Source organism: Coccidioides immitis, assembly GCF_000149335.2.
Source record: "Coccidioides immitis RS genomic scaffold supercont3.2, whole genome shotgun sequence".
Taxonomy (NCBI): Eukaryota; Fungi; Ascomycota; class Eurotiomycetes; order Onygenales; family Onygenaceae; genus Coccidioides; species Coccidioides immitis.
The window spans coordinates 1,362,382-1,376,801 of record NW_004504309.1 but is presented as its reverse complement, the minus strand read 5'-3'; the positions used below and the strand labels follow the sequence as shown (position 1 = coordinate 1,376,801).

The following is a 14,420-nucleotide window of genomic DNA, read 5'->3' as shown; positions in this document are numbered from 1 at the left end:
AGAGGACGGGGGATGGAGTGTCGTCAAGAGCGGCCGGTTAGAGCGCGGACGGGGGGGCTTATGTCATCGGAAAGGGCGCTTTTAACTAGTGTCGAACTCTAAATCCATGCTGCCTAATTACATAATCAATTTAAGGCTGACCCACTCTTAAGCCACACTTAGGCACGTGATTTACTGCCTCGGAAGGTTATCTAATCATTGCGCCAAGCCGCCAGTGACGCTCCATTATCAAGCGCGATCTGAAAGCGCTCGCGCCAGATTGTTGAAAGCAGCAACAAGGAAGAGTAACTCAGCCAACAAAGGCACCAATGAGACAAATACAACTGAAGTATTAATTGCACTCTTTATTGCACTTCTCCTTATATCTTCTGCCAACTAACTTACTCTTTCATTTGATCAATAACATCATATCTTGGTATTCCAACACAGCATTTCCACGACCTCATTCGAGCTCCTTATACAGATTTAGGCCAATGGCACAAACTGAGAGTAGCAAAATTAGTGCAGGTGAGGCTTGAAGCCAAGATCTGATTTGACTTTTTCTAACAACCAAACCCAGATGAAATTGCTCTGTACGACCGTCAGATTAGGCTATGGGGTGTAAAAGCCCAAGAAAAGTACATATACCTTTAGCCTTTTTTTGAGGATAGCAACTTAGGGTTTCTAATACACTTCATTGCAAAGAATACGAACAGCTAAGATCCTTTTGGTGTCACTTAAAGCACTGGGCAACGAAATAGCCAAAAATCTGGTGCTTGCAGGAATTGGGTCCCTTACTATCCTTGACAATGAGACAGTCCGCGAAGAAGATCTTGGAGCACAGTTCTTCATCTCTGAAGATAACATCGGACAAAACGTATGGACTCTATGTTTCCGTGTTGCAATCAGGACTGATACTTGCTACAGCGGGCGGAAGCCGCAGCACCGCGCATCAGACAGATGAACCCGCGAGTACAGCTCCACGTTGATACTGAAGATGTCAAATCCAAACCTCCCGAATTTTTTGCTACATTCGATATCACGATTGCTACTGACCTCGACTTTGACACATTTGCAACTGTCAATGCTGCATGTCGGGTTGCTAACCGGCCGTCGTATATGGCTGGTTTGCATGGCTTTTACGGTTTTATCTTTGCAGATCTAGTTAGCCACGATTTCGTAATCGAGCGCGAAAAGTCAAACGTCCCATCACGCACAAACGAGACGAGAACAAGAAAAATTCTTCATATAACCACGAAGGTAGAAAATGAAAAGGTCATCGAGATGGTAACCAAGCGCGAGATCTACACGCCCTTGATTCTAGCAAACACATCTCCCTTACCGGAGGAATTTACAAAAGTTCCCCGGAAACGAAAGCAGGTCACTCCTCTCCTTACCTGCCTTAGAGCTTTATGGGAATTTCAACGCCAGAATGGCGGAGTCTATCCGTCCTTTTCGAGATCGGATTTGGAACGCTTTACCGTCTTGTCGAATGAACGTCATTTAGAGCTAAAGCTTGACCCTTCCATTTTGACAGCTGAATTTCTACGCAGTTTCTTGCAGAACATCGGGAGCGAAATCAATCCAGTGGCGGCATTCCTGGGTGGGCATCTAGCGCAAGATGCAATTAATGTATTAAGCGGCCGTGAACAACCGCTTCAGAATTTTCTTCTCTTTGACGGCGAGCGGAACGTTTCCCCCATCTACTCCCTTCACCCTTTCTTTCCCGATGCGAGTGCGAATAATAATGGAGCATAGGCCACGGCATGTTGCACGGGCGGATATCATTAGGGAATGTTGAATCTAGAAGGGCGGCTACTGTTTCTAGGCAAACCAGGCATGGGTTTCTGGTAGGACTGTAGTAATATAGAGCAAGAACCAGGCTATAACACGAGTCTAGATTTTCTTTTTGCCACTCCAAAGAAAATCAATTCCAGAAGACGGCGGATAGAGGAGGAAGGCTCGTTGGGTTTAAAATAGCTGCGTGGCATTGTACTCCCTAACTACTCGGCTATGACTTCAATCAGCCACCAGTTCTTGTGCATGCTTTGGGTGGATGGAAAATATCCCATGTCCAGAAGCATCGCCTCACAAAATCTTCCTTGCCGGCCCACAAGGCTTGCATTAGTCATTTGGACGGTCTCTGGAGGCGATCCTCACCATCCATGTCGTTAGGAGATCGAGACGCCAATTCCGAGGAGCACTGGGCTTGTTCCGCCCTGCGCTTGGCGTCGGAGTTCGCCATTTTTAATCCGACGGGAAGTCTAAACGCGAAAATGACGTCACTCGCGTAGCCACACATTTCACTGAGAAACAGCCGCCGCCGACAGACGCATTGATTGGATCGCGTCTGTCAGTTTCTGAGTCAAAGTTGCTGGCATTAAAATTTTAATGCCAGGGGTTTTGGTGGTCTGGACGCATGGATTGCGTGGTTCCAGAGCCTTCATTCCGTAGTCAAAAGGCTGAGCAGTCGGATATAAATATGCCCAAGTGAACAGGATTGATATGCTCTGATCAGATTCCTCGACCGACGAAAAACAAAGAGACAATTGCAAGATTAAGGGCAAATCAATTGCGATCCTAAAAGCTAGTTGTGAGTCTTCCAAACACGAGGGATAGTTGTTTTGCATAGACTAACTGAGATGCAGATCTAATAACACCAACAACTAATAACTAAACTACCATTCGCTATCGCAAAGCATAATCTAGCAAACACAGCCACCGAACTTCAAACATGTCTGCTCACGCTACCGATATCAAGCTCTTCCATTCTTATCTTAACCCCGAGTCTGTCAACAGCACTCCAATTACCTCAGCCAATACCAGCAGACGCACAAGCACCTCGGACTTCTCTCAGGTATCTCAGTCCCAGGCAAAGAAGGAGAAGAAAGCTTTGAAAAATGCAGCCATTAGCGAGAGCCGCGCCGTTTATTTCTCGATGCTCCAACGATAAAGAAGACGGAGCGTGAAAACTGTGTTGTGGATAGAATGGATTGACTAGTTATAACTTACATTTACGATATGGTAAGCAAGACTGGCGATTTTCCTCATCCTTTGGCCTCAAAGCTCTAACATCGAGACACTATCTAGGAGATACTGGCGCAATTTGAGAATTCTTTATTTCGGAAACCAAAATAAAAGTTTATACCCCTCAATGACCTCAATGGACACCGATATTTTAATATTTAATCGACCAACTAAAATTTGTCTATGAATATGTTTTGTGGATATGCTGGAATGCATGGGTAGTTAAGTTGAGTAGAGATACGAGGAAAGGATATTATTATCATGTCATAGAGAATATTTATCAAGTTAAATATGACTTTCTGCTTGAACCAGGCAATGCCTTCCCTGTTAATCATCTGCAAGTTTTCTACATACTGTGGGCCATACATAAAAACCAGAGTTACCTCACTAGCTTGCGCATGGATAGTAGGAAGCCGGGGTTTTCTCTAGCCTTACCCGGCTTTTGAATACATCAACATATTCCCCGTCGAGATAGCCGTATGTAGCTTTTCCAGTCCTTTAGATGGATTTCAATAAGCATGGGAACGCGAGCTTACACATAAGGTTATGGTTTGCAGCTGCATTCATCATATGAACGCATGCACGAGCGGCATTGATCGAAAAATCGATGACAGCAACAATATTTCTGGAGAGGCCATCCTGCCGGCTGCGTGTCGCAGAGCCTCGTGATTCAGCGTCGAGCCGCCTTTGGATAATGTAAAAAAGAGTAGCCGTGTTGTCATGTTGATGCACGAATAGAGATGAAGAAATACCGATACAGCTTCTCTGTTTACGCGTGCCTCCAATGTAGAAAAGTCGATTTTCAGTCGGTCGGGGATTCCGCGTAACCAGGCGGACAGTTCGTTCATGATTCCCTGCACGGATGTCAGGAGACTCATCCGTGATCTTGGTTTTTTTCCGGTATATTTCTGTTTCCAAAAGTAAGTAGACGACAAGTTCTTATGCCTATCCGAAGCATGAAATGCAGATTGGTGAAATTGCAGAGTCCATGGGGTTCTCCGTCGCTCTATCTTCGAAATTGCAGCCAATGATTAAGATCGTTCCTCGAGCCATGTCTGCCGCTGCGGATGCTTATCTGACCCCCGTTATAAAAGCGTATATCGATTCAATTTCCGACAACTTCGATGGTGGTCTCGACGGATAGGAAGATTGTCGTTTCGAATTCATGCAGTCAGATACCGGTCCCGAGGTGTACGGCAACTGGAACGCACCAGTTGCCATTACTCATTCCTCGACTATCTATTGCCTCCGCTGCATGATCAATTTGGACATTCCTCTGAACCAAGGGTGCCTGGCCGCGATCGACATCCGCATTCCGGAGAGGAGCATCCTTTCTCCAACAAAGACAGCTGCAGTTGTGGGTGGGAATGTCATAACCTCTCAGTGTATTACTGATGTCGTCTTCAAGGCCCTTCGCGCATGTGCTGCCTCTCAAGCCTGTGTCAACAACCTTACTTTCGGCAGAGACCCCAAAATTGATCCGGAAACAGGTAAAACCATTCCCGGGTTCGGCTACTACGAGACCATCGCAGGCGGAAGCGGTGCTGGCCCAACTTGGCACGGGGAGTCCGGCGTTCATGTCCACATGACTAATACGCGCATCACAGACCCCGAAATATTTGAGAAGCGCTATCCGGTTCTCCTGCGTCAATTCTCTCTTCGTGAGAACTCCGGCGGCAAGGGTTTACACTCAGGCGGGGAAGGTGTGGTCAGGGAAATTGAATTTTTGAGCCCTCTGCAATGCTCCATTCTTTCTGAGAGGAGAGTCTATAGACCATATGGTCTTGAGGGCGGCGAAGATGGACAGACAGGGCTGAATTTATGGATTACAAAGGACACTGAAAGCGGGACTGAGAGGGTTGTAAACATTGGAGGGAAGAACACAGTGATGAAGAAGACCAATGATAGGATTGTCGTCATGACCCCTGGGGGCGGCGGGTGGGGGAAAGCTTGTTGAAAGAATAGAATCATACATAGTTTGAGAGGCGTGTTTATGCTCGTGCGCCATTTCGTTGCCCCTTTCCAGAGTTTTGGTAACTTCCCATGCCAAGGCTGTCTCACCCGTGGCTGGGCGTTAGCTCAATGGCTCAAGGCTGTGTATGACGTCACTTCATCTCACGGGTTCTTTTGCCGAAAAGGGCGCCAAAGGGCGGAAGAGTAGCGCAAATCTTCCGTGCTAGGGCTGCAAAAGAACGGCTCATACTCCGTATTGTCCCTAGACAATCAGATAACACAGGGTGCTCTGTAAGGAGCCTTCTTCATAGGCCATGACCCCAGTCAAATGCGATACTCTGTCCACATTGAGCTGAAAGTCACGCGCGAATATGTGCGAAATGTACTCTGTACTGAATACTGTTTCAATTCACGCTGTAACGGCCGATATTTGCAACAAGGAACCTGATGGAGAATTAAAAACAGTATAAGTGTATTTTATGAAAGTGAAATGATGTACACAGTAGAAGAAGAATCGATAAGTCGTGCAGCAAAGAAAACCCGACCGAACCCTGGAAAGCGCTGATATATTGTCCGTCCTAATTTAAAATTGCCCCCAGGGTCAGAATATCCCTTTACATTCCCGGTGTTGAAGTGCCTAAACCTCCGGTTTGGGAGGAACAGGAGGAGGGGTGGGTGTAACCGGGCTATCTTCCTCATCACGATCCTTATCAGCAGCTCCAATTAATCCCTCGAGCTCAAACTCCTGTGCATCCCTAATTTGCTCGGTCTGAGATGGAGTGCGGATAAGCCCATTGACTTGTGGAGACTCGAGCTGAAATCGCTCCAAGGCAAAGGAAGTCGAAGAACGATATTGAGGCGGTCGTTGGCGTGACCCGTTCCGTGCCATTCGGGCGCCCCGGTTGTACTTAGCGGTCTCAGGGAATGCGTGAACACCGTAGATGTGCAGGAGGATGTTGATAACTGCAGGATACGTTAGTACCAACTAGGGGTTTAACAAGGAGCAAGATTTTCTTACATAAAAACATTATGCATGCAACGCTGTAGAGGACTAAAATGTAAGAGACATGATCGATTCCTGCATTTGAGAGGAGTTCCATCTGCTCTTCAGTTGCTCCCATGAAGAGGAAACCTGAAGCGTAGAGTAACTGAAAAATGTTGTGAGTCACAAATTCGGCCAAAGAAACGATGGTCTCGACTTACGAATGGGGTAAGGTACTGAAAACTGCTTGCTTCAGTTCCATCATCGCTAACAGCACTTCGATCCTTCAACACAAAACATATCTCGACAATTCGAGCTGCTCCAGCTGCCATCAACGTATATCCGAAAACAGAGTGAACCATCGCACTTAGTGGCAGGTGCTGTGGATGGGAAGACATCGCATAGCCCGTAAGAAGAATGACAATTGCCGGGAAAATATTGCGTCGTGGTCTTCCGTTGCGTCTTCTGCTGAGCCAGAGACCCAAAAGACCTGCACACCACCAGATGATTCCCATGGATGTGTGTTGCATATCATTGTGTCTCCATGGCTGGCCCCAACGATGCTCTGTAAATGTATTAATGCAGCCCCAAAGGGTAATGACGAGTGAGTCGAAGAATTCCTGGCTGCGCCCCGTTCTGCGGAGCCAAACTTGCCCGACCAAAAGAAGAATCGTAAGGATGATCGCATAGGCAATGAATGCACTTCCCATAATAAAATGAGCAAGGCACTGTCCAAGGTGATCATCATGACAGAAACCCAAGGCAGTTATGCCACCAAATAACATTTGAATCCAGCTAACAAGAGGCATCATTTTGCCCATGAGTCCGTGTAGGGTGACAACATAGCATCGAAATTTAGCATGAATTCCTTTGGATAGATGTAGCTTCAAATATGCCCCCAAAACAAGTTGGATTATAAGCATAAGCATCAAGGAACTTGCAAAAGCGGCATGGATATTGGTAGAGAATTGACGGCCTTTGTGTAGATGGCCAAGGAAGTAAGCGAGGAATGCAACGACGGCACCGACGATCTGAACAGGGACATGCCAACGGGATCTAACGAGCTAAAATAAAACCGAAATATTATATGCGAAAGCATTCATAAAATTGGGCTTGAAGTTACTCACACCGAGGACCATTCCAGTAGGAAAAATGACGCCGAAGGCCAATACCATCAACAGGATATGGGTCCATAAAATCGAATCCTAAGGGCATACACCTGTCAGCCAAAAGTTTGTAGTAAATTAACCAGAATAATTGAAAAAACTGAGATAACTCACAAGTGGCTCAGCAGAAATAACCTGGCCTTCAGGCAAGCTATCATGATGATCATGGCCATGAACAGTTGCTGCCAGTGACAGCACAACAAGAGCTGCTGAAGCACCGAGGCCGCCCATCTTCTTCATCAACAAAGCCTGTATTCACAGTATAAGTGAAACCTGAAGAATCTGAGCTGAAATGAGGGTTGAAGAGGGTTGAGAGACAAATCTCAAGAGGAAAGGGGAACTGCGGATGTCAATTGTGCTCGGGAAAAGAATGAACACATCAGGAGGGATAGACAAAGAAAATCTAATATGTATCTGGTTTCCACAGCCAACAACAAGGCTGCCTAAAACCGCGTAACATGACCACTACCAGGATGATTATGTCGTCGGCCATGAGAAGGAGATGAGAGATCGTGAGCCCAAAGTTCCGACGGAAGAAGGTGGATAACGAAGACAATTCGGTGCTGAATAAGCCACCGCCAAGGCATCGAGACGGGAGATCCCCAAGCGTTGGTAAAACGAACTGAGCGGTTGGTCACAGCGGACACCAGCCCACACCGGTTCCCGGCACGCCTCCTTACCCGTATCAAGCCGAGGGTCCCCTTAAGCACTCCGGAATAAAAGTATCAAGTCGAGCAACTTATTTTGCCTCAACTACTCCGTACACATACTCCAAAATGCCCGCACAACTGCAGTCGAACCCTCCAAAAAAAGGGCGACCATCGTCTGAGCTGGCCGCAGTAAGCAATGGCATCATCACATCACCCCAATCAAATACCCCAATGCCAGTTGCTGAGCTCACTCCGCAACAGGAGAGAAAAATTGTTAGTCCCAATGGATCTTTCTTTCATGCTGCTAGATTGTTTGTGAAGTGTCATATACTCACCCCAAAAGCATGGAAAGGTCTAGGGACCTGCTAACATGCCGAAAATTACATTTTCAGAGATCCCTTGAAGCAAGCATATCCAGGCTTCAATGTCAAATAACCCAAACAGAAAAGCTTCTTTCAGAGGCTCAGGAGAAATACAAGTAAATACACTCCTACAAACCCCTCCCGATGGCCTGGCAGATCTGGGAAAATGCGGTTGGTTTAATACTTTGCGTATGAATCGTATCCTAATAACTTCTTAAGGGCAACTCATCCCGCAAATGATCCTCCACCCGACCCAGCATTCATAGTGAAACGCCACATTCGCCTTCTCCACGAATACAACGAAATCAAAGACATCGGCCAGGGTCTGCTCGGACTGATTGCGGAAGGTAGAGGAGTCAGATGTGTAGACGTGCAAAGGGAGTATGGGATTGGCGGTAATGATTGAGTTATAGTTATGGTTTCGTATTATTCCACAAGCATTGAAGAAGTTAGGGACCATGGAGTGTCGATTTTTCGAAATGGAGCTTAAAGTATTGTAGACATGAGCTGGCTCTTTCGCCTTCCACTAAGCACCTAGCTCTGAGAAGAGCCTAACATTTAAGACATTATGATGTTAAAAGAAGGGAATGTCATTTTGCATGTGCTCCAAGAGGGAGAGCTGTCTATACTGCAAATAAAGGAAATTTCAGGGGCAAAAAAAAAAAATATCACAGAACCGCCACACCATACAATTGAACGTAGAAATCATAATTATCCTGAGCCAAAGAAAACATCGTATTGGCAAAAAGGTCGTATAGCCATGGTCGGAATGGCAAGTCATAAGTCCAACAGGGCAAGTATCCATGAACAAAATATTTCCAAACATCGGAGCATACCATCCGAGTAATTTCACAACACAATTATCTAAACCGGTCATCCCCCAACAAGAGTAATACACTCTTCAATAGCAGTCTCAAGTTCGGTGATTCGTGACTTTAGGACGCGGTTCTCCTCTTGCAGTATAGTAGCAACATGACCAGGATCCGACGATCTACCTCCTTGGCAGTTGGGACACCGGGAAGAAGTCAGGGTGCTGAGAGAAGAGCCGGCTGCGGATATGCCCTTGAGGACCCTATCATAGGCTGAGGGCCTCGATGGGGAAAGAGGTCGAGGTTTTAGCGGAGATGGCTGATAGGTCGAAGGAGACGGCACGTCAAGAGTTGTGGATATGATGGAGGCTGGTCTTGTCGGAGCGGTATCGTCCGTTCCTTTAGAGAAAATACTCTCCGAAATACTTTCGTCTGCGGATTCGAATCCAGAATCAATCATAATCGAAGCACCGCTCGAGGATTTAGAGTGTTTCTTGGTAGGGCTAATTTGTATTCCGGCCGGGTCAGGAACCTCATCGAGCTTTCTAACAGGCACAATGCTTCGCCGTCGCGCTTCATCTTCCTGTTTCCGCTTCTGTCGCTCTATATTTAGCTCTTCAACCAGAGCTTTCATTTCATTTTCTTGCTCGAATACTTTGGCGGCCATCCCATCTAGCTGGGATTTCATATTTTGAAATCTTGACTGGGTCTCCTCGAGCTCCTCTTTTTGCTCAATTTTCTCAGCGAGTGCTTGGTGCAGGGCGAATGTACGTTGCTTGTAGGCTTTTTGTAATTGGCGAACCAAGTTTTCTGCATTTCGTTGGAAATTCACGAGCGCCTCTTCCGGTGGTAGGTTGGGCATATCGGTACGGAAAAGAATAGCGTCAATATCAAGGTTCAAATATTCATCGTCCGCGGGCTCCGGCATCTTGGGCAATTGTTCCTTCTGTTGCTTCGCGCCAAAAAATGAAAACGGGCTCGAATATGTGATGTTCTTTAACGGGGATGGCACGTTCATCTTCTTATTCGGAGACGAAGAGTGGCTATGAAGTGTCGGAGAGGATCCGCGAGATCGCTGATCTTGTTCTGTAGTAGGCGAGGGAACTATTCCAAGCCTAATAGGTGTCGATTCCCCTTGAAATAACCCACCAAACAGTCCGTTTCCGTTGCCTGATTTCAACTTGGGCGTTTCTTGATCCGTACTAAGCACAACATCCTCCAATGCATATGTCGAAGCGATGCTATGTCTATTAGGCAAAAATAGATCTGTCCTCGCTCGTCGATGTGTGGGTTGGAGTGACGATGTACGTTGTTCAGACCTGGGGTATTGAAGCTGTCTGGGAGACTGTCTTGTCACCAACGCTGGCCTCGAGAGTTCAGGTTCACCTATGGAGTTCTCTTTGAATGGGTGTTTCGTTTCGAGGGAAGGCCGCAGGCACGACAAATCGTCAGAAGGGTCGATAGGCATGATTGTTGACTCAGTCGTTGGGCCGCTAAGGAGAGCTCGTGGCGGTTCCGTAGGCGTTGGTCTCGCGGAAGATTTGGCAGCTAGATCGCCAACATTTTCACTCCACGTAGCCATTTGGTGTACAGGGTCAATTGGGAACCACCACTTCACCAGATGGCAATGCCGACCTAATAATTGACCGTGCGCAAGCTGGCTTTCGATGGGTGAAAAGTGGCTGAGCCATCCAGGTCCGGGAATAGGATTTGTAGTGGAAACCGGATTCCTAGGTTAATTGCGTGTTTTGAATGAGCAGCAGATGCGTCTGAGTTTCAAAACGAGTGCTGCGTCTCTCTCGAAGCCTATCCGGTGTGCTGATGCTGGACGCTAAAGAAGCACCGCGCATGCAGGTTTGTCGCCGGGGCACCCATGTCCATTGTCCGGGTAAATATGTGGCTGGGATCACCAACTCGGACAACCAAAGAGTTAACTAACTAAACCAGCCACCACAGAGTGAAATTAGTCATCGTCTCACTGCTCCTCAGCTTTTCGTCTCTTTTACTCCATACATCGTTATATTTCCCGCTCGCTTCTACAGAGCTGAGGGCATGGAGGACGCTATGGTTTCTTCAGGGTCGTTCTTGCTAACAACCAACCTGTCAATAAGCACGCTCCTTTGACTAACGCAACCGACATATTATGAGGCTGGCTTATGACGAGACAATCAGTTTCATGGAAAGCCACCCACAAATTATGACTCTTAGTCAGGGTCTGTACGGAGTCCGGAGTATTCTATATGAAATATATGTTCCTGATTACTCTGTGCTCGCCATTAAAAAGCAAATGGATCAGCTACGTATCCCGTACGTATAGCAAGTGGAATAGAATTGGATGATGCACGGTTGAGTGTGATCTTGAACGATAAGGAATGGACCCTGCTGGCAAAATCAAATCACACAGGAGACTCGAAGCTGACGCTGCTACGGAGTATGGCTCATCAATTCCTGTAGTCCTATTGTATGTGTGTATAGTACATATATTTGTAGTACTATTTCACAACTCACCCCTTTGTAAAAGGCAAAGAGGTAGCTAAGACCTGGGTGTGTTTCGGAGCATGCAGCCAGGAAGAAAGTTACATGGGCCAATCAGCTTTTGGCATGGTTAAAGCAAAAATGACTTTAAGATGGTGTAGGTGATGGCCCTCTATTTATATGTGTTGCATGTGGAGACCCATTCGTTTCAAAATCTAGTGTGGCCTCTGCGAGTCCGCTCCCAATGTCCAATCCAAGGAGTGTTCGGTTAAAGATCTGGAGCGATGCAAGAGGTTGGTAAGCTGAGACAAGCCGTCAGCATAACAATCCATGACGCTATCTGGGAATGAAAGTAGGAGGATATCAGCCATACATTGTACCACATGCCCAGCCTCGTAACCTCTTACAAAAGAGTAATTGCCCGCCTGACCGACCTCCCCATATTGCTTCCCATCAACAGTCATCGGAACATAGCCCGAACGTCAGAAAGCCGCAGAATTAGAATAATTTGCTGCAAGCGAAACTGCCTCGCCACCTAGCCAATTACAAACGAAATCTGCGTCACCATACATGAGTGTGACCCGAACAGGCAGATCGAGTATATATTCCACGTCCTCAAGAGATCTGGCGTATGCAAGATCACCAGTTTGCTAAAACGCATAATAGACGTCGTAGCTCATACTGGCCCAGTTGAGCGCTACCCCTAGTGCCTTCCGAGTAGAGGCTTTGTTAAAAAAGGGCGCTAGGTAGTCCGGTTCAGGAGGAGTCTGCGATGAGGTCAAAATAGAGTAATCAAAGATTCGAAATATGTACTCACGTCAGCAGTTATGCGAATATCATACATGTTTCGAGGATTTGCGTTCAGATAAGGAGATCCTATAAATCATTAGGCGTTCCAACCCTGCACAATGCTTCTTGGTTACGGACCGACGTTGTCATTACACATATGCACAGCTTGAACGCAGAGGGTAAAATCGGCTATAGAGGAATAGTTTGTCGCTCTGCAGGCTTTGATTTTATCCTGACATCCACCTGGCATTGAATTTGCAAACTTCATATAATCATACACTGGTTGGTTTACCTGAGAAAGTTAACGGTCAGCTCTTTATCGGTCGTAGCATCAAGGCTACGGACGCCTAAGGGAAACCAACTCCTTTGGTGTTGTAGGTATTGTGGTTCACAATCTCAGGGAAATAAGGCGCCTAATAAGATCCGGTAAGCAGGCCGATCGTGACTTAAAGTTGAAGAATCACTTACCTCGATCCCTGTGTCAATAGCACCATTTATTATGCCCAGAGCATCAAATACCAAGGGCTGACCACGGAGTTTTCCGTTTATGATCTTAGTGTTCTGGTGGTAAAAGTACCTGAAGAACTATAAAGATACAAGTAGCAATTCAGAAATATAACAACTTCGATGCAGACTCACAGTAGGCCCGTAGTGCCTGCAAATGCCGTCAGCTTGGACCAATAGCGAAAAATTGACAGCCTTACCCGCCGTTACTAACTGTCCATAAGTTGAAATGTCTTGACTTCAACCTAGGGTTTAACTTGGGTAGAGCACCATAGAACGCTTGCACGGCATCCCAAGCTACTTTCGCAGCCGCTTGAGTAATCCCTGTACAGATATAAGCACACATTCGAAATTAATTTTGTCGGGTCCGTCAATTTCCCACCAACCTTATTTGCGTCATTGATGACAGGGTATCTGCCAGTGACTCCAGCAAACGATGCATTCTCGAATATCCGTGTTAAGGGATTCAAAGATCCTGGCTCAATCGACGAATGAGAGAAGCCTGGTAATCGATATGAGTGAGAAGCGGTTACAAACATGCAATACTCTCATACCAACTCCGATAGGTTGCCATAGAACAAGTAGATTTGACACCTCCGTCCATGGATGATGATTTATATACGTAGCCAGTTCTTCGGTGACGCCACATGGCCCGAGGCCTGGAGACTCAGGCCAAGTCAGTACAACAATATTCAGTTAGATTTTCAGTAGGCTTGCCTTTGGATGCTGCGTTCAGAGAGTCACTTCCAGGACCACCACCAAGCCACAAGGTAGTCGGGGCGTTATGAGGATCCTGCCGGGCTTCAAAGAACATGAAAAACATATGAGCGGCACAGCTAAGGTTAATGTAGCCGGAGTAGCTTTTCAGGCCGGGAGTTGTTTCGCAGATTCCAGCTTTGCCGGGCTCAGTAAAACTGATACTAGCGCCTGTGTTCGACCTGATGGTTCTCAATCGCGGGTGTAGATATGGCAATCCTTGCGCATCGTTTCCATCGTGGTTTGGAAATGCACATGTTGAGGTCAAAAGAAAAGTACCAATAACAGCCTTCTTGAGATGCACGATGGAAGCCTCCACAAGGGTATGGGAATTTAAGAGAAGTGTGGCTTTCTCCAACACAGCTATGGGTTGCGCGAGTGTATTTATATTCAAAATGAAACTGGCATTCTATTTCATTAGATAGAATGGCTTTGAAAGAATGAAGCGGAGAACCCAATCCCAGCAACTACTTGAAAATCCAAACCCCAAGAGGATGGAAGAGTTCTCCCATGCTCTCATACGGAATAGAGCATGCATAATATTGTGGGAAACTGCACAACGATGAGCCTCGAGCATGACCAGATGCATGGGTTGGCTCTTCCCCGGACTCAAGATGCATTGGCCTTGGTCAGGTCCATAGATCCAATTGCCCTGAGGCAAAGCTTTCCCCAGAAAATTTATTTGCGGGCAAAGCTAACTAACTGTGGAGTACTCCGTACCCCACACCGTCTTTCAGCAGCACATCCAAGCGCCAAAGAGACTTTGGGATCGGAACATCCTCACGGCAGATAGGTTCTTCAAAGCAATAAACTTGTCTTTGAAGCCGATATGCCACCATCATAGAACATGAATTTGGGAAGCTAGGGAGTGGTGCGCATTGAATCCAGGGGAAAAGTCATCGGCGATTCGCCACCAATGGCACTCCGTAGTTAAGTAGGAATCAAACTAGAGTGTTCGGGGCCCTAAC

General features: G+C 46.6%; 7 protein-coding genes across 7 annotated transcripts; 4 read left to right on the top strand and 3 right to left on the bottom strand.

Moving 5' to 3' along the window:
* Positions 1-288: 288 nt before the first annotated feature.
* CIMG_05976 (SUMO activating enzyme) lies at positions 289-1,895 on the top strand. Its single transcript, XM_001242079.2, has 4 exons — positions 289-507; positions 560-617; positions 685-856; positions 907-1,895. The coding sequence occupies exons 1-4, from the start codon at positions 474-476 to the stop codon at positions 1,735-1,737; spliced, it is 1,095 nt and encodes a 364-aa protein (XP_001242080.1). The 5' UTR covers positions 289-473; the 3' UTR covers positions 1,738-1,895.
* Positions 1,896-1,971: 76 nt separating this feature from the next.
* CIMG_11648 (uncharacterized protein) lies at positions 1,972-3,322 on the top strand. The gene is made up of 3 exons (XM_012358628.1): positions 1,972-2,572; positions 2,628-3,003; positions 3,070-3,322. The coding sequence occupies exon 2, from the start codon at positions 2,714-2,716 to the stop codon at positions 2,930-2,932; it is 219 nt and encodes a 72-aa protein (XP_012214051.1). The 5' UTR covers positions 1,972-2,572; positions 2,628-2,713; the 3' UTR covers positions 2,933-3,003; positions 3,070-3,322.
* Positions 3,323-3,967: 645 nt separating this feature from the next.
* CIMG_05975 (uncharacterized protein) lies at positions 3,968-4,963 on the top strand (the record flags this gene model as incomplete). The annotated part of the gene is made up of 2 exons (XM_001242078.2): positions 3,968-4,133; positions 4,182-4,963. 2 exons carry the CDS (start codon positions 3,968-3,970, stop codon positions 4,961-4,963), a joined length of 948 nt encoding a protein of 315 aa, XP_001242079.2.
* A 452-nt stretch (positions 4,964-5,415) lies between these two features.
* CIMG_05974 (uncharacterized protein) lies at positions 5,416-7,595 on the bottom strand. The gene is made up of 5 exons (XM_001242077.2): positions 7,222-7,595; positions 7,069-7,146; positions 6,163-7,005; positions 5,978-6,107; positions 5,416-5,922 (listed from the first exon to the last, which is right to left on the bottom strand). The coding sequence occupies exons 1-5, from the start codon at positions 7,345-7,347 to the stop codon at positions 5,597-5,599; spliced, it is 1,503 nt and encodes a 500-aa protein (XP_001242078.2). The 5' UTR covers positions 7,348-7,595; the 3' UTR covers positions 5,416-5,596.
* A 288-nt stretch (positions 7,596-7,883) lies between these two features.
* On the top strand, positions 7,884-8,525 carry CIMG_05973 (DNA repair protein Swi5/Sae3; the record flags this gene model as incomplete). Its single annotated transcript, XM_001242076.1, has 3 exons — positions 7,884-8,030; positions 8,150-8,235; positions 8,339-8,525. 3 exons carry the CDS (start codon positions 7,884-7,886, stop codon positions 8,523-8,525), a joined length of 420 nt encoding a protein of 139 aa, XP_001242077.1.
* Positions 8,526-8,992: 467 nt separating this feature from the next.
* Positions 8,993-10,510, bottom strand: CIMG_05972 (uncharacterized protein; the record flags this gene model as incomplete). The annotated part of the gene is made up of 1 exon (XM_001242075.2): positions 8,993-10,510. One exon carries the CDS (start codon positions 10,508-10,510, stop codon positions 8,993-8,995), a length of 1,518 nt encoding a protein of 505 aa, XP_001242076.2.
* Positions 10,511-11,550: 1,040 nt separating this feature from the next.
* On the bottom strand, positions 11,551-13,964 carry CIMG_13006 (carboxypeptidase 2; the record flags this gene model as incomplete). Its single annotated transcript, XM_004445247.1, has 12 exons — positions 11,551-11,705; positions 11,951-12,053; positions 12,221-12,279; positions 12,331-12,484; positions 12,555-12,605; positions 12,661-12,777; positions 12,832-12,847; positions 12,897-13,020; positions 13,079-13,198; positions 13,251-13,355; positions 13,441-13,861; positions 13,938-13,964. The coding sequence occupies 12 exons, from the start codon at positions 13,962-13,964 to the stop codon at positions 11,551-11,553; spliced, it is 1,452 nt and encodes a 483-aa protein (XP_004445304.1).
* Positions 13,965-14,420: the final 456 nt, after the last annotated feature.